This window comes from Merops nubicus, unplaced genomic scaffold (genome assembly GCF_000691845.1).
Source record: "Merops nubicus isolate BGI_N331 unplaced genomic scaffold, ASM69184v1 scaffold17180, whole genome shotgun sequence".
In the NCBI taxonomy this organism is placed as follows: Eukaryota; Metazoa; Chordata; class Aves; order Coraciiformes; family Meropidae; genus Merops; species Merops nubicus.
In genome coordinates, this window is record NW_008585050.1 from 50,385 (window position 1) to 76,712 (window position 26,328).

At 37.9% G+C, this 26,328-nt stretch overlaps 1 protein-coding gene across 1 annotated transcript in view; it reads right to left on the reverse strand.

The window, feature by feature from the left end:
• LRRC2 (leucine rich repeat containing 2) overlaps positions 1 to 26,095 on the reverse strand; it is a gene marked incomplete at its 5' end in the record, with an annotated part of 49,336 nt that extends 23,241 nt beyond the window's left edge. Inside the window, 3 exons of the mRNA XM_008946404.1 lie at positions 6,829 to 6,965; positions 18,666 to 18,822; positions 25,885 to 26,095. Of these exons, the coding sequence (XP_008944652.1) occupies positions 6,829 to 6,965; positions 18,666 to 18,822; positions 25,885 to 26,095 (505 nt within the window). The remainder of the gene's footprint in view (positions 1 to 6,828; positions 6,966 to 18,665; positions 18,823 to 25,884) is intronic.
• Between the last annotated feature and the right edge of the window lie 233 nt (positions 26,096 to 26,328).

Here is a 26,328-nt window from a genome sequence, read left to right on the forward strand (position 1 = left end):
AAGAGATGTCGACAAGAAATGAACAGACACATGATGCTGTGGCATGGGCCATGTCACTAAAGGCATAGTTCCAAAGCACACCCAAATAGAAATACTGGCAAGAGTCCAGGTACTGGACATACATGTTCCTAGTAAACGGATATAGCCCCTCCACATAACAGGTTGCATTAGGCCAAGCAGAATGCTGTGGTTTGGGGTGTGGACTTTTTCTCCACACACTGAAAAAGGAGGATGTACTGTTATCAGATACTGAATCTATTAGAAGAAAATAAAGAATCTCAAGACTTCAGTTCAGTTAGCGCATCTCAACCATAGCATACCTCAGCTTAAAACAGCCACACCAAAAATTAAATTGGTAGATTAAAAAAGCTAGGACTATAGTCAGTTTACATGCTGGAAACCTCCTTAACAGCAGTAATTTACCTGAAAAATAGTACAAGATAAAGGTGCTTATTATCTTGTTTTTCCTGAACTTTCTCTCTTTAGAAAACAATTTAACAGACTTAACAGACAATGTAACAGTCTGTGAATTTCTTATATGGCTGATTAACAAGTTCAAGCACAGAAACAACTGGTGTGTCCAGCAAAAATGCATACACATATATGGTTAGCTGTCTTCACAAATCAGAAGCTTTGATTCAAAATGGGTATCTGGTGACGCCGTAAGGTTTTTTTGTAATAACCTACACTGACATTCTGCCACTACTGGATATCAGTCTGGAAGCAGTCTTGTGTTATATGATCAATTTCATTAAGATTTCTCCCCCTTCATTAGTTCATTATATAATATTTTTAGTCAATTTATAAAGAAACACATGCGTACAAACAAACAAAAAAGGCACTGTTTTTCTAAGAAAGTAAAAACAACTAAATAACCAGAGAAATTAAAAGCTTCAAGACCTCACTATGTTTTGTACCTTTCATAATGAAAATGGATAGAAAGGGAACAGGGAGCAAGCTACTGAAGACATAATTCAGTCTCAGATTTCTGATGAACTTGTAAATCTTTATGAGTCTGTCAAAACTTCTTAATTACAGGCATGTTATCAATCTCTTTGAATCCATTTTTTTATATGTTATCAGGGTCTCTCTGGCCATTATTTTGTACCATTACCTTGGTACAAGACCAAGGTAAACTTAGACTTTGATAATTTCTGTTGGGCTGAAGTCTGCCTTTTACACTGGAGAATATTGTTGCTGTTCTCATGCATTTCTTCAACCTATTCAGAAGGAATTTTCAAGGATTTGAAGGTCAAATAAAAATTGCTACAAGATGATAAACAGGAAACATTTTTAGCAGCTCTCTACCTTATTTTGTGTACTGGTTGCCAAGTTTTCTTCTTTGTTTTTTTCCCCAATATTGTAAAAGGAACCCATTCACTTAACGAAAACAGTTTGCTTGTACTTTCTCATTTACAGTGTCCAGTTCCCAGTACTTAGACCACAGGAGAGAATGACGATCAACCCTTTCAAGCATTTCACGGGATTAATAGATGCAAGCAATAAGTGTATTAGGTAATAACTGAATTTGTCTAACTTGGGGTTATTCAGTCCAGTGAATGGAGTTAAATCCAGCTGGTGGCCAGTCACAAGAGGTGTTGCTCAGGGCTGAGTTCAGTTTAATATATTTATCAGTGATCTGGATGAAGGGATGAAGGGCACTCTCTGTAAGTTTGCAGATGACACCAAAGTGGGTGGGAGTGTTGATCTGCTTGAGGGTAGGGAGGCTCTACAGAGGGTTCTGGACAGGCTGGATCAATGGGCCAAAGCCAAGACTAAGAAGTTCAATAAGGTGAAGTGCTCAGTACTGCACTTAGGTCACAACAACCCCATATAGTGCTATAGGCTTGGGGAAGAGTGGCTGGAAAGCTGCCTAGTGTAAAAGGACCTGGGGGTGTTGGTCAGCAGCCAGCTGAATACAAGCCAGCAGTGTGCCCAGATGGCCAAAAAGGCCAATAGTGTCCTGGGTTGTCTCAGAAATAGTGTAGCCAGAAGGACTAGGGTGGTGATTGTCCCCTTCTACTTGACACTGATGAGGCTGTTCCATGAATACCGGCTTCGCTTTTGGGTCCCTCACTACAAGAAGGGCATTGAGGGGCTGGAGCATGTCCAAAGAAGCAATGAAGCTAGTGGAGGGTCTAGAGCATAACTCTCATGAGGAGCAGCTGAGAGAACTGAAGCTATTTAGCCTGCAGAAAAGGAGGGTGAAGGGAACCCTTATCAGTCCCTACAACCTCCTGAAAGGAGGTTGCAGCGTGGTGCAGGATGGTCTCTCCTCTCAAGTAACAAATGGCAGGACAAGAGCAAATGGCCTCACATTGTGCCAGGAGAGGCTTAGGTTGGATATCAGGAAAAATCTCTTCAGTGAAAGGGTTGTCAACCATTGGAACAGGCTGTCCAGGGAAGTTGTGGAGTCACCATCCCTGGGAGTTATTTAAAAGATGTGTAGATGTGGTGCTTAGTGACATGGTTTAGTGGTGGCCAGTGCTAGGGTAGTGATTGGACTTGATGATACAAATGTCTTCTCCAGTCTAAATTATTCTATGATTCTATTCTGTAAACACTTGTATTGGGTGTCCATGCCAAGGTACTGGCAGTATGGGTGCTGCAGGGTGGCCTCTGTGAGAAGAGATCAGGGGGAGCCTCATGCTGGACAGACAGTTCCAGACAGCTCCAAAGGACCCACCACAGGACACAGCTGAGCTCCTCAGCCAATTGTGTTTTGCCAATGACCAGGCCCAACAAAAATGATAGCACCAGCAGGGAGATGAACCAATATGCAGACTGTATTGTAGACAGAAATGTTACTATATGAATGACCGCCGGGGGTACAAACAGGTCAACAAGCTCATACATGATAGACACCACCCCCAACGATCCCACATACAACATGACTCAGCCCACAACAGGTGGCACAAACAGTGAACCAAGGTTGCCCATAGTTGGCGTGGGAAACAGCCAGGCCAGCCAGTTAAAAGCATAAGAAAAAGGTGCCCACGTGGCAACTCTCACCCCATCAGCCTGCGTTCACAAAGGTCTAAACAGACTGGGGCCCAGCTCCAGGGAGAGTCAGGAGGTCTTCCCTGAACCAGGAAGCTCTGGGGAGTGCACTCCACAGACAGACACTCCTGACTCCCTGCAAGTGGTCCCAGCTTTTATCCCCAAGCAGGGACACCTGACCTTTGTAAACTCCTTTCCCCTTCGGGCTCCCCTGGCGGGTTTGGCCGCACCCTGGGGGGAAGCTATAAGGCAAACTCACCACCTCTGTGTGAAGGGCTGTGGGAATCACCCATATGTCAACCTTAATTTGGGGGCTCAGGGTTCAAACCCCAGCATTTCAGTGGTGCCACTATAAAATCTTATTTAAGAAAGGAAAAACTAAAATGCCAGAGAAAGAGGGAGAGAATAAATAGAGTGAGAAATAGCAGAGGGAACATCAAGGTAAAGTGCAGGAGGAAGAGGAAGTGTTCCATGGTAGAGCAGATCTCCACATTACAGCTTGTGGAAGAACCACACTGCTGCAGGTGGATATTCCTGAAGAAAGTTTCATGGAGAAACCATGATGGAGAAGAGAAAAAGTGTGAGGAGGAAAAAGAAGCAGCTAGAAACAACCACATACTGGCTATAACTCCCTCTGCCGTCCTGCAATGTAAAATTTCTGAAATGTTGTGGTTTAAGCCCACCAAGCTCATGACAAACACCACGCAGCCACTCACTCACTCCTACCCCCGTCCAGTGGGATGGAGAGGAGAAAATACAGCTAAAGGGCCAAGGGTCCAGTCAAAGGGCAGAGAGATCTCACTCAACAATTGTAGTCACAGCGAAAAGATGGACTCAACTTGAGGAAACAAATTCAGTTTAATTTGAACAACAAAACCACTGAGCAATTGAACCTGAGCAAGACAGTGATAAGTACAACCGGATCTTATATGCCCTGACTCTTCCCTTCCTCCTAGGCCCCGCTCTGCTTCCAGTTCTCCATCTCGTCCCCTGCAGTGGTGCAGCAGGGCAGAGAATGGGGATGGTCAGGGGTCAGTCTGACCCATGTGGTTTCTGCTGCTTCTTCCTCCTCAGGGGGAAAGCTCCCCACAGTCCTCCCATTCTGCAACATGGAGTCCCTCCAATGGGAGACAGTCCTTCATGAACTTCTCCTACAAGCACTGTAGGCAGTGGTGCTCCCTGGGATGGAGTGCTCCAGTGCAGGCTTTCCTCAGAGTCACGGCCTTCTTTGTGGGCCTCCACCTGCTCCAGCATGGGGTCCTCCGTGGGCTGCAGACAGGATTCTGCTGCATCCTTACTCTCTAAGGTCTGAAAGGGTTCAGCCTCATCATGGGCCAAGGGGGAATGGCTTCTCCAGTGTGCCTGCCTCTCTTCTTTCCTCATTGACCTGGTTGTCCATATGCTTGACTCTCTCAAGTCCAAGTCCTCTCCAAAAGAAAAGAATTCCCAAAACAAAAATACGCTATTGCAGAGGTACTGATTGACTCAGCCTTGGCCAGAGGAGGGTCTCACTTGAAGCAAGGGGTGCTTTTCAAAGTTTCTTACAGGATCTACACCAGTAGCCCTTTTCTCACTACCAAAACCCTGCCAAACACTAACCCATCACACAAACACTGTAAAGGTGACCCTGGGAGAGGGGTGGGAAAAAGATATTGTTTTAATGTCTTTGTTTCTCACTACCCAAATATATATTGGCAAATATTAAATTAACCATCCCCAAGTACAGTCTGTTTTTCCCACAAGAGTAAATAGTAAACAATCTCCCTTTCATTTCAACCCATGAGCTTTCTTATCCTATTTTGTCCTGATGTCATGCTGAGGAGGAAGTGGGCGTGAACAGCTGGATGCTCATATGGCCATTAGCCAAAGTTAGCCCACCACAATACTTCACAGAGTCTTTCTGTTTTCCCTTTAGAATGTTCAGACTAATTCAATATTTCAATTTACTAAATAGCCACCTTCCAGTGGTTACCATCTTTTGCCCATCTGAGAATCAAACATCAGACACATAGTACATTAGCGAAAATACTGCTACAATTGCTCTGAATAACATCAACTTTTCTGAATGTACCATAGGCCAAACACTTTGGGGCGTTTCAGATCATTTGGCAAAGGTGTTCCTTTAACTGCATGTCCAGCTTCCAAGGCTGCCTTTGGAATGTTGATTCTGGGAAACTGATTTTATAAACTAAATCAGAAGTTTATGTAGCCTACTTCACAGGTCACTGCAAGTAGAAACTAAATGCTGGCCTCTAGAGAAACAAGGAAACACAATAAACAACGTAAATGTTCTTCTTCTTGACCATTTAGACCATGTTGACATGATGTTGCCTCCAGTTCTTGCTGTTATATAAAATCATATGCAAAACTCCCATGTTTTTTTCCATAGATCGCAAGTGAATATTACCTAGTAGCCTACACTTAGTTTTAGTGGCTTCTAATCCCATTGAGCAGGAGACTGCCAGAAGACAACAATACTTTTGAGCTTTCCAAGAGAAACTAGTCTCTTAGGACTTAGCCTTGGAAAGACTTACATGCCCAGTTAGGTTTATATGCAAAGGCTACCCATAACACATAGACAGGGGTAAGCCTTGGCACTACACGGCCTTTAGAAGCAACTGAGAAAATACTCACTGATTTTGACATACCAATGATTGAAACTAAATTCACCACTCTAGTACACCAGTTTGAATATACTCTCTTTTCTTAGTTGTCTATATTTAGTTCCTTTACCTGTTTAGAATATATGTTTTCCTGATTCCATTATGATTCCTTTTTACCAGTTAAACTTTATCTATTTTGTCCTCTATACTTGTTATCTGAAGGAGGAGATGAAGTACAAAGGAGAATTGTGCTGTTTGTGCTGTTGCTAGCATTTCTATGTGGTGTCCACTTATGATGTGAAGCTAATGTTCACCATTTGTTTCTGTTTTCTTCACATCATTTTTTAAAAATTATTTTCAGACGAACTACCTTCAAGTGAAAATTCATAGGGGAAAGTTAATTACTGTTTACATTTCATAACAGAACATAAACATGGCCAAAATAGAACTCATATAAGTTTAATCCACTTGCCTATAAATCACCAGTAACAGATGTTTAGAGAAAAAGTAGGAAACAATAAAGTAGAGCCTGGCTTCTCCCTAAAGCTCCCCCAAAAAATCCTCCAGGAATCAGGAAATTAAGAGCCCGAGAAATACAGATGACATCTGAAACTGTGGTTAGGTATGAGCCAATGTTTTCATTCCTCCATGAATGATAGGTCTTGGGCGGCTGTGGCAGAGAGTAGTTATGCATCCAACACAACTAACAGTGTTGGTGCATGCCTGGGAGTCCTTTACTCATTCTTTCTTATATATTCGTACCATGCCTCACACATAATATCCCTTTCAGACAGATATTTATGCTCACAGCAACATGCAGTATTGTTTATAGAACTCTCTATACTCTTTTTAAAGGAAAACAAACACTGGGAACAAATGAAGGTGAGTATGTGAATTTGACTGTCAAGATACACTTCACTTTCACAGAAAATAGCTATTTGCAGCCTTCTCCTTATCACCACTGGCCAAGTCCCCTCTGAGATCATGTCTTCCTTCATATATCAGAATAAATACAAGCAAAATTTAGTCACTTGAAAACCAAACCAAATAAACTTGGTCCCATTTAACTGCTGCTCAGGCATTTTCAGTGATATTACTGCTAAAATATAATCACTTAAAACTACAAGGAATGTAATTTAATCTGTGAAGAAAAGATTTTAAGACCGTGATAGAATACCTTACAAGCCAAATAAAAAAATGGAAGAAACATGGTTTGTTATCTTACTTCAAATGGGAGCTCTGTTATTTCCATATTTCCAGACAAATCCAGTTTTTCCAGATTCTCACAATCACCCAGTTCTGGAGGAACTGACTTCAAATTATTGAAACTCACATTGAGAACTGTAAGGTTTCTTAAACAGCCTGTGACAGAAAGATAATTAAAATCAGTGCATAGGGGGAAAAAAAATGTAAGGAGAAAGTGAAAATAAAAGGCATACTCGGTTTAGCAAAGAAAAAAATCCTTTATGTGATAGTAGGTGAGAGACTAATACATATTTTCTGCAGTGCTCACTGAGATTGCAGGGAGGCAATAGTGCTGTGCTTCACTCATAAGGACTTCCCTTAATCAGCAATGGTTTTTGGGAGAGTTTGAAAGGAAGTAGCAAAGACTTGCAAAGATCTTGATTCCACCAGGGATGAGATACCTATTGGCATACTGAAGTTGAAACTAGAGAAGTTGGCTTTTGGTTTGGCCACTTTAAAAAACTTGCTAACTGAAAAGTATCTAAGCATTTTCTTTATAGAACTTAATAATTTAGAAAAATCACTCCTACTAAATTTAACACATCAAGAATTTTATCTTTGGTATCCAGCATTGCATACTTTTGATTATAAAAGATAATGGACATGGATTTTTTTTTCATTGTTTTCTTTATTGTAATTTATCATTCTTGTGAGCTTAATTTTAAGGCACATATAATGTTCTAGGTTACATTTGGTCAAAATTTTATTTTCTGTTTCTTTGATTTATAGTTTTACATAACCTTAAGTTAAATCAGTTTTAGAAATATTAAAATTCAAAATGTCTTATACTGAAAAAATGCAAAATATACTGTGACATAGTCAAAGGGGTAGGAAGTAAGGTATTTGAACGTATCAAATAGCTGACGTGTTAGCAAAGGGATCCTTAAAAACATACAATATGAGAACGTTCTATGGACAATTGTGTTGTATTACATGGATATTACGGAATCACATAAACACAAAATGGTTTCAATTGGAAGGAACCTTCAAAGATCATCTAGTCCAAAGCCCTGTCCAACCTAACTTTGAACACTTCCACGGTGAGGCATCCACAACTTCTCTAGGAAACCTATTCCAGTATCTCATCATAAAAAATTTCATCTTTCTGACCAAACTATATCTATGCTATTTTAGTCTATTATCCCTTCTTCAGTCCCTACAGAACCTGGTAAAAGATCTTTCTCCATCTTTCTCAAAAGCCTGCTTTATATATTGAAAGGATGCAATAAGGTCTCCCCAGAGCCACCTTCTCCAGGCTGAAAAACTCCCTCAGCCTTTCTTCATAGGAGAGGACTTCTAGTCCCCTGACCATTTTCTCTGACTTCCTCTGGACCCGCTCTAACAGGTCCATGTCTTTCTTGTACTGGGGATCCCTGAGCTGAAAACAATACTCAAGGTGGTGTGTCACCAGAGTGGAATATAAGAGAAGAATCACTTCCTTCAACGTGCTCACCACATCTCCTTAATGCAACCGAGGGTACATTTGGCTTTCTGGGCTTCAAGTGCTCATTGCCAGCTCATATCAAATTTCTCATTAACCAGTACACCTAAGCCTGTCCCTGTGGCTTGCTTTCAATTCATTCATCCCCAAGCCTCTACTAACATGGAAATTGCCCCAACCCAGGTGCAGGATCTTGCATTTGGCCTCACTGACTTTCAGAAGGTTCGCATGGGCCCACTCCTCAAGCTTGTCCAGGTCTTTCTGGATGGTATCCCTTCACTCCAGCATACCAGCTGGCATCATCTGCAATATTGTCCTCTAATAGCGATATTCCACAGATATTCCCCCCTCACAATTGATAGAATACAGCATTTACAATGCAGAGCAGCAGTAAGAAACTTAAATGCAGTTCAGCAGTTGGAAATGGGGAGAGAACAGCCCCTTATGTCAACAGGTTCTCAGAACAGAAGATAAATTGGCAAATCAAGACAAGACATACATGAGATCCACAAGTTTATATTATATCAGTCTTCTAATCTTTTTTTTTTTTTTAAATCTGGGATTTGGATAACACTGAGGAGAATCTCTCTGCAGTACACCTCAGGTATTCAAAACTGTCATAATAGTGAGCTTATCTTTAAACTACTAATGCTTAGTTAAATTCCCTCCAAAGTAAAAGTTGCTTTAGAGCTGCTCATTTTTTGCAGTCTGGGAAAATCCTTACCAAAGGCCAGAACACAGGGATTTGAAAGCCCCACACTTTTTCCTTGATAATGTCAGAAGCAGAGGCACGCAGCATTTTATATAAATCCCAGAGTATCCCTTGGATTCAACATTGTCTTCAAATGATGGCTGGACCACCCTAATCTTTCTCACAAGTGGCTGTATGTGGTAAGAACTCCATTATGGTAATCTCTACAGGTTGCAACAGAGAAAAATAGAGATGCTCCCACTCAGCTTCCTCCCAGTTTTAGCTCTGCCAGAAATAGAAAATGAAGTGTTGTTTCAAAACAGAGCTGTCCTTTTAGGAAGGTAACATTGTTTTTCCTAACCAGTGTGAAGTCCTTTTTTAGTTAAAATAGCAGAAGCAAAATTTTCTGTAAGAATACAGCAGGCATTGTTTTGGCACTATGTTAATCTCCCACAGGGGTCATTTGGACTGGTGCAAGAGAGTTAATCCAAGCAGCCTATTTGTGTAAATGTGTGAACTGCCTTATTTCTGCATTTTTAACCAAATCAAAGTAATAGAAGTTTAGCCTACCCATGATGAAGCTTCACCAGGTTTAGAATCATGATATAGACAAATGCAGGTATTACATAAAATGCTAAATGGCATAAATATCAACTTATCACCTCTTTGCAACAAAATAATCACTGAAGCAGAGATGATTTCAAATAAAATAGAGAATCACAAATTTATCCCTTAGTGAAGGAAGGCAAATCTACTGGAATGAAAAAGGAACTACTTACTCATTAGCACTGGAATGTTTTGTCTTTTCTTTCAGCAATGGGATGTTGTACTGGATCTGTCTGGCAGTTCATTTTCTCCATAGCAGCCCGTATATTTTGGATTTGTGACCAAAGAGTGGTGATAGCACACCAGTGTGTTTGCTGTTGCTGAACAGTGCTTACAAAGCATGAAGGCATTCTCTCATTTCTCACTCCACTGCCCCGGTGAATCAGTTAGCAGTGAGCAAGAGCCTGGGAGGGGACAGGGCCAAGCCACTGGACCCAAATAGACCAAAGGAATATACTACAGAATATAACATCACATTCCACAGTAAAAACTGATGGTGGGGAGGAAACAAGAGGAGTTTTCCAAGGTGTCTATAGCTCAGAGACTGACTGGATGTTGGTCCAGAGATTGGTCTCGTGGTGAGTGAATGCTTTTGCATCACTTGTTTGTTTACTTGCTTATTTGTTTTTCCTTACTTATTAAATTCTCTTCATCCTGATGCAGAAGTTTTCTCACTTTTGCCCTTCCAATTCTTTCCCAGTCCTGCTGTGGGAGACTGATCAAGCAGCTGCAGAGGGCTGAGCAAGCTGTCTGAGGCTTAGATGTCTATGAGTGTTAACCCACAACAGATATATTTGCTAACTTTTCAGCCACTGAATTTTCTCCCAGTTCCATCAGTGGCTGGAGAATGAATGTGGACAAGGCATCTAGTGTCATCAACATCCTAGTCACCCTCTTGTCTACCTCAGTTCAGATGATGCATCTCCATTGCATAACTAGGAGATATGGATCAGAATTGCTTAAAAAAAGAAAAAAAAAATAAAATAAATCATGTATGTTTAACAACCTTTCTGGGCAGAGTGACAGAGACAAGCACACCTTTCCTTTCTGACTGTCCTGCCTTCTGAAAATACGATTTGTCAAGATTTTTCTCCTTTCACAGTTTCTAACAGGTATGTCAAATTTCACAACATGGTGTGTCCCAGCTTGGAAGTATGAGAAAGCAAGTAAGACAAAGACACAGCACAGTTTTTCTTGTCATATATAATCTCTCTCTAACCTGACAAAAGCTCACTACAGAACCTACAGTAAATTGCCAGTAACTGCTGTGGCTAAAATTATGAAAATTGCTGGAAAATGTCATGAGTTTTACAATGGAATTTCATTCTGATAACAAACTCAGAACAACACAGATGAGTGGGATACAGTTTGCCAGATCTGCCTGCAGGGAGCAATCTCTTGCAATTCTGCATAATGACTGCACTTTTTTCAATTCTGGGCTCTCCTGTTAATCGATTAAGTTATGCCATCTGACAGCTGAGAAGTAGTTAAACATCAACCTCTAGGACCATTAAGACATAGCTAAGACTCCCAAGGACCTCCTGGATAAAAACCTTATACCACAACTTGACATAATCTTTTTTTTTTTTTTTTTCAGTTCAGGGAACAAGTGGTTAAGGAAACAGTTTATCACATTCCATCTCAAAAGTAGTTTAGTTTTTTACATCCACTGCTGTTATGGAAAAACAAACCTACAGAGTTTTAGCCTTTTCATAATTTGGAATGGTCTTAGTACTGCCAGTCTAAATTTATCCATAGAAGTTTTATAAACATTAACTCTTTTGACAATTTTATCTTTAAATAAGTATTTTCTTTCCCTGATGTTGTCTTTTCATAGGTAGCAGACATATCAAAATTTACTTACTAGCCTGAATAAGCCAATTCTTCTAATCTCCTCTCACAAAATAAAAATCTTGCATGGTCCTAATAGACTTCTTTTGAATCTGTTCCCATCTGAAATAAATTTTCTTGGATGTGGGTGACCACAACTTCACAGTTTTATCATACTGAATTGACCCTCTCTGACTGTTAGATTAGGAATTTCATTTCTTCAACTATTTTCTTTTAATTAGCTCATGACTTGCTGCACAAATTATTAGCTCCTGAGCACATGATCTCTGCAATCATTAGTTTAATTTCCCTACTTTTTTGGAGGCTCACCTGCTCATCCAGCTTTTCATATTTCCTCCTGTTTGTGCCATGACAATAGCACCCAAACTGTGTCAGCAAAAAGTTTCAATAGCCCTGTTATTCACAATTATTAAAATAATTAAGAAATAAACTCAAAACTGGTCCTCGATAAACTCCACAAGTGATATCCCTCCTGACCAATAGCTTGTCTTTACAAACAAGTCCCTTGTTGCCTGCGCTTTAGCAAATCCTTTGCTCATTTTTACAACTGTTGCATCAAAGTCCATTTTCCAGGATTCAAACAATCATTTTCTGTAGTTCACTGTATCAAATACTTTATGGGATGCCATATAGACAAGATTTACTACTTGAAGCTCAATCAGCTTCTCAAAAGAAAGACAGAAATCAAATTAGTTGAGCACAGCTTGCTTTTCCTTTAGAAATCTTTAATTTCAACCTAGTTTCCATTCAGCTCCACATCCGTAATTACTCCTTGCTCTAAAAAAACTTTTTAAATTCTTACAAGCAACAATCTACATAGGGATAGCACTAAGTTATATGAGTTGCCTGAATAATACTCCAGGTTACAGACTGAGATCTTTCCCTTTCTCGGGCATAAAGGAGTAACACTGTCACTCTCCTTTTCCCCTAGACCTGTTAAACAAGGCTGATAGGCTATTTTTGTCAGAGAAAGAGCACAAATACATGACTATAAGACAACATTCATGACAATTCAAGATTCTCAAATAAAGGTCTCTTGGCTGCAGGAGTGCAAAAATAGGGAGCAATGAATCTCTAAATAACTTTCAAATGCCATAGGCATTGTCAGTAAGATTCCAGCCATTCTCGTCTATGTTTGGAGTTTATTGCAACAACGGCTGGGGAACTGAGGGGTTGAGGGGAGGGGTAAGGCATTGTGAGTGGCATTTCCCACTTTGTAATTTGTATGTAGAGGCTCATTTATATTTTTTTTGTGAAGAAGTCTTCCACTCAGATATGGTGCAGAATTTGATCACCACACCTGCCACCTATACACTGAAATAGTACTCAAACACAACTTCTCAATTAATAGTAGTAATAATAAAATCATTGCTGCTACAACTCTGCTGTTAACTATGCTTAATGGCATTGAATTTTCAGTTCCATAAAAAAGATGCAAATTAGGGAGTTAAACAGCTAACATCTCTGAGTTTTCCAAAGAGAGGCAGTAAAAGTAGTAATGAAATCCATGGCTTCCCTGTCAGTTTCACAATTAAGTATATTTTATTTTTAAGTGTAAGCTTCAATGCCATAGTTGTTGCCTAAGATAGCATTTATTCCCAGTTTAAATTTTGAATTCATTATTTAAAGAAAATTACACCAGCAATTAGACTTCATAATTTCTGATAGGCAATGCAGCATAGTAATAATTGTAATGGGACTTCACCATTTAGGCAAGCCTATGTTAGTGCTCCTAATAAAGTGTCAGAGGCAAAATACAGATGAGGTTACAGAGAGTCTTCATCATCTAAGGATCCCACTCAATACAAACACACATCCACTTGCATAAAATGCAAAGCAAATTTTTGCATTGATCTGCAATGATCTTATAGCAGCTTCCTACTGGCCAAGATAAAGCATCTCTTATTTCCACTGTCTTTGCTGAATCCATGGTATTGCCTTTGATTTATCTGAAAAGAGATATTGATGTGCAAGCTTACAGATAACAGTTAAAATATCAATTTATTTATTTTATTTACCTCTACTCTAAGCACTCAAGTAAAGAAAGGATGAAGACTTCTTGAACTCCTTATGCATAAAGTTGCTTGAGCCTTTTTTGCCACTAGGGCTTATAAAAGCTGTAGCACAGTAACAGATTGACCTTAGGCTAGTAAAACTTCATTTTATAACCAACTTTCATGTATTCAATTAAGAATATTTGAACACGCTGAGTGGCTACTACAAATAAAAAATAAAAAGTGTAAAGCTTGGGATCTCAGCTTGTGGTCAGAAGAGTATCAGTAAAATTTCTTGTAGCAAAACAGATGTAGAAAAACATGGAGTTCTTGAAGGCTGAATGGTAGAGGGACATATCTTTGAGGAAGGAAATGTCAGGTGAGGGTCTACAGAAAGGGCTGAAAAGAAAATTAATTTTAAAATGCAATGAGTTGAACTGAACACACTTTGGTAGATCAGAAATTCTGTAGAAAACTATGTGACTTCCCTTTTCCATGTGAGCAGATAAGCTGAACCACAGACCCTGAAATCCCTGGAGATCCTCAAAAAATGGTCTATCTCCCAAGGGCCTAGTAGAGTATAAGCTCAGTTTCCAGGCTGGAAAACACTTTCTGAGCATCAGAAATAAACATATCGTAAACTGTTTGAGAAGGGTAGAACAATACATTTTTAACACCTATGAAACTGAAAAAGCTTCTTCTTGCATAATACTTTTCCATCATAATCGGAATCATATGTGCAGCCTCCAGCATCTCCACTGTGACCCCAGTGAAGACAGAGAAATAAACCACAGACTTCGCTAGTACCATTCTGCTCTGTGTAGACGGAGCATGTTCTAACATTTTTCTGCAGTGTAGTTACATGAAGGAATATGACAAACTCAACTGATGGGAATTTTTTTGGAAAAATAATTTATGTAATGAGTAGTTTCCATGGCAGTGTTTACAATCTGAGCTCAGTACCAAATTGCACTATTTGAAAAACTTTCCAAAAATTCAGCTTAATAAAGTACTGGCTTTTGCAAGACCTAATGATGTTGAAATTTGTAAAAGGAGTATGTATGTACTACATTCTAGTACAATGTTCCTATTTTTGATAGATTAAGCAGATGAATAAAAAACTGCCTCTCTAGCTGGTCAAATAAAAAGTACAATTTTGTACTTTTGTGATGCTCTAACCAAGGATTCAATTTTGAGGAGCTTACCAGCTGTCCCATTGTGAACAAGCCATCCTTTGAGCAGCTATTCTTAACACAACAGGCATCCTCTGAAAAACAGTCAACTTGCAGCACAGGTGTTTAGTATTTCCCCTTTGAATAGGGACAAAACTTTCCTCAGTTGTTTTTACACAACACAGCCACTGGACAGGTAATATTCATTATTGAATAAACTACAATTTAAGAGATGAGTCTGCAGCTCCTCAGAACTAGACTGCATTTAGACTGAGAATATGTATTTTCTTTCTGGAAATTCACACATCAGTGTACTTGGAAACTTTTTAATAGAAAAATCTATTTTAAGTATATAGAAGTGATTTAAAACTGTATTACTTATAGTTTTCCCCCCTGAGTTCTAGGAAATTGGATTAACAATATGCACAAATGAAATTTTATACTGTAGGGTGAGGAGGAGACCAAAAATTCCCTGTGATTTATTATTAAACTATGTCTTAAAAGCACAGTTATTTTTCGTCTTAAATATTTGGTATATCAAAAATGTGAGAGAACATAAGGCACAAATATTTTACTAACAGTTCTTTGAGTTGTTTCAGGAAAATTTGTGGGACAAAAAGTCCTGACGTAGCATCGCTATCCCATTGCAGCACAAAAGCCTTGGAATCACATGAAAATGCAGTTCACTGCTTCCTATGTGAATATGGGAATATATTCTATTGAATATTTTCAATTATAGTAATTACTGATACACTGGCACTAACTGATACACAGGAACTGCACTGCAGTCGTGCAGTCAGAGCCAGAACTGCAAATTCACCCAGAAACCTTTGCCAAAGAAAGTCACCTGGCTGTGCCTCTGCTCTTGAATTTTCTTCTGTGATTCCTGGGAAAACCAGACCTGACAACTATGAGACAGATTAGTAACTCCATTTCACAGTTTCCTCCATTTTTGTTCTCTTGCTTCCCATGAAAATATTTCCTGTTCCACAAAAGGAATCAATTCAGAAGTTTTATCTGTCTTCTGATAGAAATTAGATCTGTTCAAGTGCATAGGTGATTATAGCTAAGAGTGTGATTTGAATATCTGAGAATGTGTTCATGTCTCTTTCTGATTCTGAGTAGAGCTTTCCCTTCTAAATCAGGTAAAACAGGAACATGAACTTAATTTCCTGCAGCTATTTTAGTCCAGAGACTGCCACTGCAGCAATGCTTTTTTTTTTTTTTCACTGAAAATATCTCTATCATCTTATACTCCCATAGCTTTAAAACCCACTTGTGAAAATCAAAAGTAGTCTGAACAAGGCTCCAAGCTTAGGTTCTGCTGGATAATTTGTTGGTCTAAACTTGGCTTCAATTCTGCCTGAAGATTAAAGACTCAACAGCATGCATGTCACTGCCAACTTCAGCCATCTGTCATTTCTCTCAAGTATGTTTTAGCAGGGATATTTACCTACTTGCTGCTGTTTTGTAAACAGAACACAAAATGATGAATACCTTAGCACTTAACCTTTCCAGAGACCTTACCTTCTGATTTAGCACCCAGTCCTCACTCCTTGCTTAGAGAGGGTTCCCAAACCAAACTCACATCATTTATTTTCCCTGTGATACTTTAGCAGCTAGATGATCAAAATATGAAAGGTTTCATTTTGAACCAGCATCCAAAAAACTTCAAAACGACCAAGACATTTCACAATAATGTCTTATTAAAATAATGAACATTTCCAATACATATCAGTGTCTATGTCCATAGGCATATATTTTACATTAAATAAAAGAATAGCCATTTTCAAGCGTACCACCTTACATGTCAACAAAAAGAGCATTATATAAATTGAGATAAAATCTTGCTTTGTAATGTATGCCACAACAATAAAGGCATCTCCATTGTATTACTAATAGGTGGTCTAAAAAGACAGGGCGTTCACTAAGACTGAAAATCATTAGGCAGTTTGTGGAAAAAAAAAAAAATAAAAAAGAGCGCTGAACAATTCGGTTGCATAGTCCTGGATTGGCTTTTTTGTATTACTTCTCTTTAAACAGCTCCAGTCAGTGAATCCGTGTCTTTGGATAGGCTAGAATTAACGCTGTGATGTAGACTTATTATATAAATAGCATCTACATATGAACAAATTTGTTAATTTGGTTGTGCGGAGTCTCAAAAGGAAAGGTTCAAATCCAGGTTTCTCCAGATGAATGTTTAGTACACTTATGCCTGCCCTCATGTATTGAATCTTGAAAAAAATAGTCTGAACAAGAGTTCACTGCGAAGAGGATGATCAGTGCTCTATTACTGTCTCTGAGGCAGGACCTGCAACAGTTTTCTAATGTTCACTGGCCCTGCCAGCCAAACATTTACATAGAAAAGCAGAAACGAAAACACTGAAAGGAAGAAAACAACATATTGAGTATAAGCTAGAGGGATGAGTCTATTGGAGGGGAAGTCAATAAATAAGAATAACATGAAAGCTACCAATGAGCAGAAATCACATAATTTATATGTAATTGGAAGAACAGTGGTTGCTGTTAGAAGCATTTGAAACTTTCCTCCTTGTTCCCCAAGAAAGGTCTGACATGGAACCTACATTACCCTCTACAGAGAACTGGTTATGCTAGAATGATCAGGTTTTATGTGCCTTTATTCTGGAAACAGATTTTATTACTATTCATAATCGTTTTTTCTTGGGAATCATTTTCATTAATGATGCACAGTATTACAAGAAGAAATAAAAAAAACTTTCATAGCCTTTAACTGCCTTGATTGTTAAGCAGCAACCTCTTAAAACCTATGTTTTATAGTTTAGGAAGGCCTCTCAAAGGGCACTATGTCCTTTCCCCTTTCTTTCATACCAGCTGATAGCAAGTGTTTGTCCATTAAACTCACTGACTTCCATGGCCAAAGTGCTGACAAAACAGTTAGTGTTTATTTTATGTCCATTATCTGCTGCTTGTGTCTTGTTTATGATTTGTTAGTGTATTTAGCTGAGAGGTTGAAACCATAAAATATATCTCGATGTCAGTGGGAAATTTTCTGTGTAAAATATGATGTTAGTAAATAAATCAAAAGCATTAATGTTGCTTTACTAACAGTGGAAAAGAAATAGAAAAGCGTAGAAAAATCTAGCACTGATTTCTGCATTTCAGGATGCTTCCCCCACACACTTTTTTTTTCTTAGTTAAACCTGTGATACCTATGGAGGTGGAGGTTTTATTCTTTGCCTTTTTTTTTTTTAAGTTTTTAGCTTTTAGTGTATGTAAGGAATACCAATCATGGGGAAAACTTAGGACTACTGCATCTGAAAACAATACGCCTGTGTGCATGGATTCAACTACAAGGGCCTTAAAGTGGACCCAGTTTCTTCATCTCTCAAAGACACCACCTGTTACAGGTACGCTTTTCCATGAAAAAGCAGTAAATCCCTCTAAAACCATTACAGTCTTTCAAACAAGTTTTTTATATAGTAAGATCAGAAAATACAAGTGAGCAAAACACTGAAATTCTTCTTATTTTGTAGCTTAAAATAACAAAGGCCAAAGTATGAAAGCATTAAAATTTGTTTCTCTAAAAACCCTGATATCATGTTGGATATACCCCTTAATAAATGGGCATCATTACTGAACGAATTCTAAAATTCAAAAGATGGATTTTATGCAACATTATCTTTCTCATCACTTTTTAACGCAATCTTGTTTCCATCAGCCTTGTTCGATGCTTACTGTTTTGTAATATTTCTATTTTTCTTAACCTGTAAGGAATATAAAATGTCACCGGCTCTCAGGAACAACATCCCATGTACTTGAACACAACCAAAACTGCCTTAAAGTCACATAAGAAAAATATGTCATTTTCTTCCCAAGTTTGAGCCATACTACATTTACATATGTTATTGCATACAGTTTGGCAAGTATAATTATAGCCAGAGAGATGTAAAAATTTGGAGGGGACTGTTGACTGGAAACAAGGCAGAAGACAATTATCAGTAAATTAATAAGATGTTAATTTCCCTGGAATATAGTTAAATGACATAAGTATAAACAGCTGAATATATTGAACCAACTTACCAATTTCCACTGGGAGATGGCTGATATGATTTTTTGACAACTCCAGTACTCTCAGATCTTGAAATAATGCAATGTAGGCTGGAATGGTTTGTATCAACGTGTTGTACACATACCATTCTTTCAGATAGACCTGTTCTTTCAGAGAATCTGGAAATTCCTGTAAGTGAAAAAAGAACAGGTAAATAGAAAGCATCACGTTAGAATTTTGTCCTACCACCTTTCTAAATACGGAGGGAGGAAAATCCACAGCCAAACCTCAACACTTTGTCTTAATTATCTTGATGTAGAACAGCAGTTTGCCAAACCCCATAGGAGCTGTTTTATTTTGAAGTGCATTGGAACTCTCTGTCATCACATATTCATTTTTTAACTGCTAACGCATTCACTTTGCTCTAAAGCTGAAACCTATCTCAAGCATTCAATCTATTTGGTGTCTCCCATATTATCACCATTTTCCAGCTGGAGGGATTTTTAAAAATACATTTCAGTGCTTTAATTCACACATAAAAATGTATTAAAATGCAACACAGAACAGAAGAGTGGATGTATGGAGAATATCTAAATAAGGTGTGCCACCAAAAAAAAAAAAGTGTGACTACTTACTTAATATCTGTCAGTGTTTCAAAATGAGTTTGCCAGGATGGAATACAGTACAAGAAACAGAAAGATTTCAGATAGGAAACATACATGTCACCTATTAAAAATCTTTTCTCAAACAAGTGACTTAAACTCCTAAGTTATTTCAGCAACATTTGAACACTTTTACTGAATTTCTTCAGGAAGAATAAAAATACTTCAAACCAGTCCACAACCGAAATTAATTTGTGCTTTAATCATGCAGAATCTTTTTAAGAATTCTAGTATTGTTCCAAATACACAGCAAATAAATTTGCTTCTGAGTAATTTTAAGACTATTTTACTTCTCAAAAATCTCCAGTGTATAACAGTTACTAAACCTAAGTTTTAAAGCCTTTAAGTCTTACAAATTTGCCTTAGTTAAATCGTATTCTGTTCAGATGTACCCATCTTTGTTTTAATTATATAATCAAATTCCTTATATTGGAAACAGACAAAAATAATTTCGCAAAGTTGAAGGTCAGATAATTTAAAATCCACTTTCTAAAGCAGCATGTAATTTGACACGTCAATCTGTCCTGGCATTTGTATCACTGTGCATTGGTAATGTGGAATAAATAATCTGGATGAGGAGCTATCACTAACTTTGTTCTGTAAGAAGAGGGGTAAGAATTTCATCCTTTAATTCCTTTATAACTTCCAATATTCTCCTATGCATGAAGAATAAGACACAGTAGAAATTACTGTTTTGCATACAGAGGACATAACTCACTTTTTTTTCTTCTAAATATCATAGATCCCCCAAGACAATAAGGACACATTTTAATTGTTTGGGGTTTTTTATTAATTCTGAACTTCCAAATTTGGAATAGTGATACTTAATTATTATCTAAATTAAAATATCTAATTGTAATTAAAGATGTACTGGACTGTTGATCATAAGCTGTTCATTTGCTGTTGCTGCCTGTAATTTCAGCTCTTTTCAAATTTATACATGAAGAAGCTTAGCCTTTATATGTAGTTCTGCCTTGCTACCTGCCCTTCTGTATTTTACATGGATCATTTCATTTCGTGCTTCATTTTCCCACTAGGTGTGTATTGCATTGTGATCCATCTTCTATATTTGTCAGTTTATGGCAGTTAAAAAATAAAATGCCTGAAACGCCTCAGGGCTGGTAATGAGAAATCTCTCCAACTTTCTGGAGTGGCTTTCCACTCCTTCAACTCCAGTGCTGCACATTTTTCTGCAGCAAAATAAAAGAATATACATCAATTGAAAATTCAATTAGTATTGTCTTTCCTACCTGTACAGAATTGAAAATGCAGCACATGGGGGTTAGCATTTAGCTAGAGTGTCATAGATGCCACTGCAAGGAAGAACCCCAGTTCACAGGGAATGCGGGTACAGAATAGTCATGCTGGAGGGAAAACAATGTCTGGATAACAGGAACCATTTGCCACTCTGTTTCTCCACAGTCCAGGTCTGTTTTTTCTGCTGAACTACTGGGGTTTTGCGCCTTGTTACAACAGACCAGCTCCTTACTGGCTGATACATCAGGGAGTAAAGAAGAATCCTTGCCCTTGTGAAGCCAACAGCCTTGCTATTTTCCCAGACTGAAGGGGGTATGTCACAAACTTCTCCTTGGTACACTGAAAACAGTGCAGGATCACTCAACCAAACTCCTTCATAATTTAAAAAAAAAAAAAATTAAGCCAAAATATTTTTTTAATTCTTCATGTGGGAAAAAATTATAAGTATCTTTACTTCTGTATTAAGGGTAGTTTAAAGCACCAAGATACTCTTGCGTGGCAACTGAAATAAATTCAGACATGACTTCAAAAGAATGGAAAGAGGTTCCATTCTTCTATCAATTGCGCTGTTTTGTTTTTCTCTCTTGAGATAATTTCTTTGTATCTTACAAACATACTTGCAACTTATAAATGTACGTTTACAAATACTTTGCTATAATGTGGTTTTTTAGTATTCTCCATCTTACAATACATTTCATTTGTGTTGCTAAAACATAAATTGATGTGATATTTTACTTCATTTACAAACTAGACAGCGATTGGAACTGAAATTTGCACAAGCTTTACATTTGCTTTACTCTCTGATTCCCTTGTGTTCTTTTGTAATCTTCTGCTGCCATGCAAAAGCTGGCAGCCTGTTGATAAATTGTTCCATGAAGACTGACACTTGGAGGATAGCCAGTCTTTTGCCTTTAACAGCTGAACAGTACCTCAAACACCATCAATTTTTTGGAGAGAAAAAGAAAAAAAAAGCATCAAAACTTAAAAAATAGCAAACCTACAAACATTGCTGACCATACTATTTCCATTAGGAGAGAATTTATCTACTAGACATAAGCCTGAACTAAAACCGTGATCAAAGCTTTGAGAATTTTCAATTCTGTTTCTTTTCCAGCTCTGCAATTTTATCTGTCATGGGCCAACCCAAAACCTTAGATACAAATCTTCCTCATGTTTGAGAAAGTGTGGAGCTAGTTCCAAAACTAGTATGTCTCAGGGCCACCTGTATTACTCACCTGGCTCAGGAATTTTATATAATTTTTTTTGGAAAAAAAAAATCTGGAAGTTAAATAAGCACAATAAATATTTCTCTGACCATTCAATGCAGCAATTCTACTTCATACTTCATGGCAAATAAATACCTCACTGTCACTAACAATTGGGAAAAACAAATGGAAATTCTATGTTCTCTGTGAAAATACACAGCATGTTAGATGATAAAATTGAAAGAAAGAATACAAATGTAATTAACTTCTGTGAAGCAATGATAGGCAAGAAGGTCATGATTTACAAGTAAAGAATTTTTCATGGCTCATTCATTTACATGTGCACGTTTGACATTAAAGTTGTTTAAAGTAGGTATGTATTCAGAACCTCTGCTTAGGTAAAGCAGCACAGCCAAGAACAGCCTAACAGTCCAGCTCTGTACTGAGTGAACACCATCACCTTTCCTTTGCCGATACTGACTTCACAAATTCAATATTTTTTTTTTCCCACATATTTTCTGAAAATAATTTAAAATTCACTGATCCACTAGAGAATATATATTCATTGCTCAGGAAGAAAAGTAAACAGCCAGAGTGGGAAATCAGAGTTGAAATTAATTCACTGAAAAATTCGTATGAATATTCATGGCATTATTTTGCCACAGTTTTCGTTCTGCTCTAATGGCAGTGCTATTTCTCTGAAAAACTAATTTAATCCAGTAGATGTACTGTACATGTACAAACGATCTCAAGTGTTTCATCAACTCTCCATCATTCTCTGCAAGGCAACAGATTCAAACACAATTCAAGGCTCCAAGTCCTTATACAGATCCTTTTCATGGTGAGTTTGCCTGGAAAACTCTGAGATAAGGAATTTTTCCTAAACACACCTTGGGGACTTCAAATTACTTGTGGCACAGTACACCATCTTTGTGCTATCAGGTCCCAAGAGTTTTGCAGACACAGGAGGGTTTAAGAGACGCATTGCAACTGGGTTCTGCCCATTTTTCATATACAGAGAAGCCTGTCTGATTTCATTCACAACATGAGATTATGAGACTAGCCCATTTGTTATTAGAAGACCTTTTCTTTCTGAAACACAAATATTAATGCACTACTCTTCCCAGCTGGCAAAGGTGGACTAAACAGGAATTGGACATTGGAGACATAAATGCTTGGATAACCTTAAAGGATGTTGTCACACATTTGGGGCTCTGGGAGCCAAAGGTAAAACTGTTATCACTGCAGTTACCAACCACTGTTCACAGCCAGAAGCTAACCACCCTGGATAGGCGTGGCCAAACCCATACCCAAGCTGCAGGAGGGACTCACTGACTATATGTTATCAACATGATACTATATTAGTACCAAGGCTTGATTCTAATCCTACTTACAGCATTGTAGTTCAGATTTCCACTGAGTTAGTGTGACCATGCTGTTAGAAAACTGTGGTAACCTGAGATGCCTAGGGGCTCAAATTGCTTATCTCCAAAATTTGGCTTAAAATTGAGCAATAACTAGTAAGAATTAATTATCCACAGGGTTATGGATCTGCATAAACAGAATACAACTTTGTAACGTCTACTGGTTTACCATCTAGACAGCCTGGGTACTGGTTAGTGCACAACACAAGCGGCCATCCTAATTGACTGCAACATTGTAAATAACACAATTAGTTGATATGTGGACTTAGCTCATTTGCTGCTCAATTTTCCAATGAGAGCCCTTAGCATTGGGACCTACAGGAAGGATGTGACAAAGCCACTCCTTTGATCTTGAAAAATCCTTATGCTAGGGATTACCCCTCTGTGAGACTTAGCTTCACAGCATCCTGAAAGAGAATTGGTACAACCCAGAAGCAAGCACAGTTCTCAAAATCAAATCTGTATGTCAAACAGCTACCTACTCAGATTTAACTATCAACTCTCTAGAGGATATGTTACTGCTTCATTGGTAAGAGGAAAGGGAAAACACAATAGAAATACTTATCAGCTAATAGTGAGACAGGATTCAGCAGCTAATTCCCAAATGGACACTTGACTAGGCTGTGCTGTTAGCTGCTGCCAACAGTAAGCGGCAAACCAATAACAAACCGAGCTGGTTAAGTGCCTGTAAGACTGCACAGGAAATTGCAGCTCTGACTTCTCCTAGTGTGAGCACTTAATCATCCAAACTTTCAAATCATAGATGTATTTCTGTGCAAAACATATTACAAAAAGTAAATCACAATTGATACCACAGCTCCCACGTACAAAACAGGCTTTTCTGCAAAAACTGTCACCTATCTACAGGTTTTTTCACATTCAAATTGGCAGCCAACTGACTGTGTAGTCTGCAAACTCATCTTGCCAAAATGCCATTTTTTGCGAGAGTCATAGGGAGAGTGTCATGTCTATTTCTGTCTTTGGTTTAGAAGCAGCAGTTGAGATTTTAAAAGGCAAAATAAGTGATACATTTTGTATAACTAATCATGCAATAATTTTTACAAAATTTGTGCAATAAGAGGAAATACGCTTCTTTCAGAACTTTGTCAAGTGGCTTCTCCCACTTTAAAAATCATTTTCAGCTGTTAGAGACTAGCAATGTTCTTTGATTTTGAAGGAGCATTAGTCTTCCCAGAATACAACAGCTATGATTTTATCTTTGCAGACAATATCTTGTTCAAACAGGAAGCACACTATAGCCAGGCCAGGGCGGAAGGAGGAGGCACAGCAGTTATGTCATATGACAGTGACCGTATTGATAGGGAGACAGAATCAAAGTGCATGGTGGTTACAAGTGTACTGCTCAGTGGCATAACATACACAACTGTACACCGATATCTCATAAATGTGATTTTTCAGCAAGTCATTTTGAAATGAAATGCCCTGGAAAGCAGAGCAAATTATGTATGTTTGATTTTGCCTCCTAATGCAAAGCCTTGTTTATGGTGCCAAAGCAAAATGTGGGTGGTTTGGTAAAAGAGAACAAGCAACAGAGAAGTTCAGTTACGCAGTCCTCTGCTCCCTGATGCACTGAAAGTATTTACAGTTGCTACAAAGAAGCTGTAAGACCTCCCCCGCAAAGATTATAACAAAGGAAAAGGTGCAGTGTAAGACTACATAGTTTCAACATCATTTTCAATATCCAAGGTTTGTGAAAGATGAGATATGATAGCTCTGCAGCAACCAATCTTACCATATGAATGATTGGCATTAGCTGAAGAAACACTTTCCTTACTAGAGTTGTATGGGAACCAGGTTTTTCTATTTTCTAGGAAATTCACCTATTTTATGTTTATTCAGAAAAGAATTAAAGCAAAAAAAAAAAAAAGTGAAAGCTTAAAAAGAAAACACCTTCATATCAAATATCATATCTGGGACAAAGTTACATTTCAGAACAATAAAAATTATTGTTTTAGTAAAATTCATCCGTCTTATCGATTGACTTTGCAACTTGCATTTTTGGTAATGAAAATCTCAAAAGCGTATTTTGAAACTACAAGCTATAAAAAAGTCAAAATTCTAATTTCAGTTTCTCATTAATAAAGTGGTGTATATTCAAATAAATTTCACTCAGAGGCTTCATAGCTCTAGAAAACTTCAGACCAACTGTAATCTACCTTTTGTCGATTTTCAAAATGCCATTAATTCAGAGCTTACTTCCAAACTGCTATTTCACATCAAACACAACTGCAAGTAAAAAGTGCTTTTTTCAGCAAGACCATTGTGGACTGATGCTAGTATTAGTTTTGATTTCAACAGAGCTTGAGAAAAATATTTTCACACCATTAGAGCAAGAAGGCAGATCTCTGAGTAGCAGAAGACATCAACAAGCCAATGAAGCTGAATACTATTTTCATCTCTTTCCACCCATTTGGGAATTTCAGTGAAAGATGCCTCATTGCAGTATGATTTCTTTTACCTTTTTGAGAAAGCTAAATTATAACTATCAGTAGTCTTTAAATAAACATATTTGAAGACTAACCACTAGTGCAGGCTAAAATAGGAGATGCTTTTGCACTTTTAACACTGTGAAAATCATCGATTTCATATGCACTGGCCAAAAAAAAAGTTTTGAAGGATTAGAAGATACAGTAGTAGGTGACCAGACTCTAACAATATAAATATATTTTCCATTATATTTACCGTCCACTGTTCTCCAGAAATCTGAAAAATAAATTTGTTTCTTTCTTTCTTTATTTCATCTGACAAAGCACGCCTTTTTTGGAGCTTAGGATTCTTTTCATAAGTGTCCAAGATCTTCTCATCAGTGTCTACAAAGCCATTCTTGAGGTACTTTGATTGAGGAATGCCTTTCTTCCGACATTCTAATATGAAATTCCATTCCTGTTTTATCCTGAAATAGCGTCAAAAAGAGATTATATGAGCCAGCCAAAACAAAGTAGCAAGTCAGTCTTAAAGCCTGATCTTTGTTTGCACAAGTACTTAGCAAAATATAATTATTCATCTCATGTATTAACCATTAAAAAATATATATAAAAAGAAAGAAAAAAGTAAATTCTGGAGTTATGCTTGGATTTTCTAGACTTTTACATAGATTTCAAATGAGCAGGACTTAATTTTGTGCCT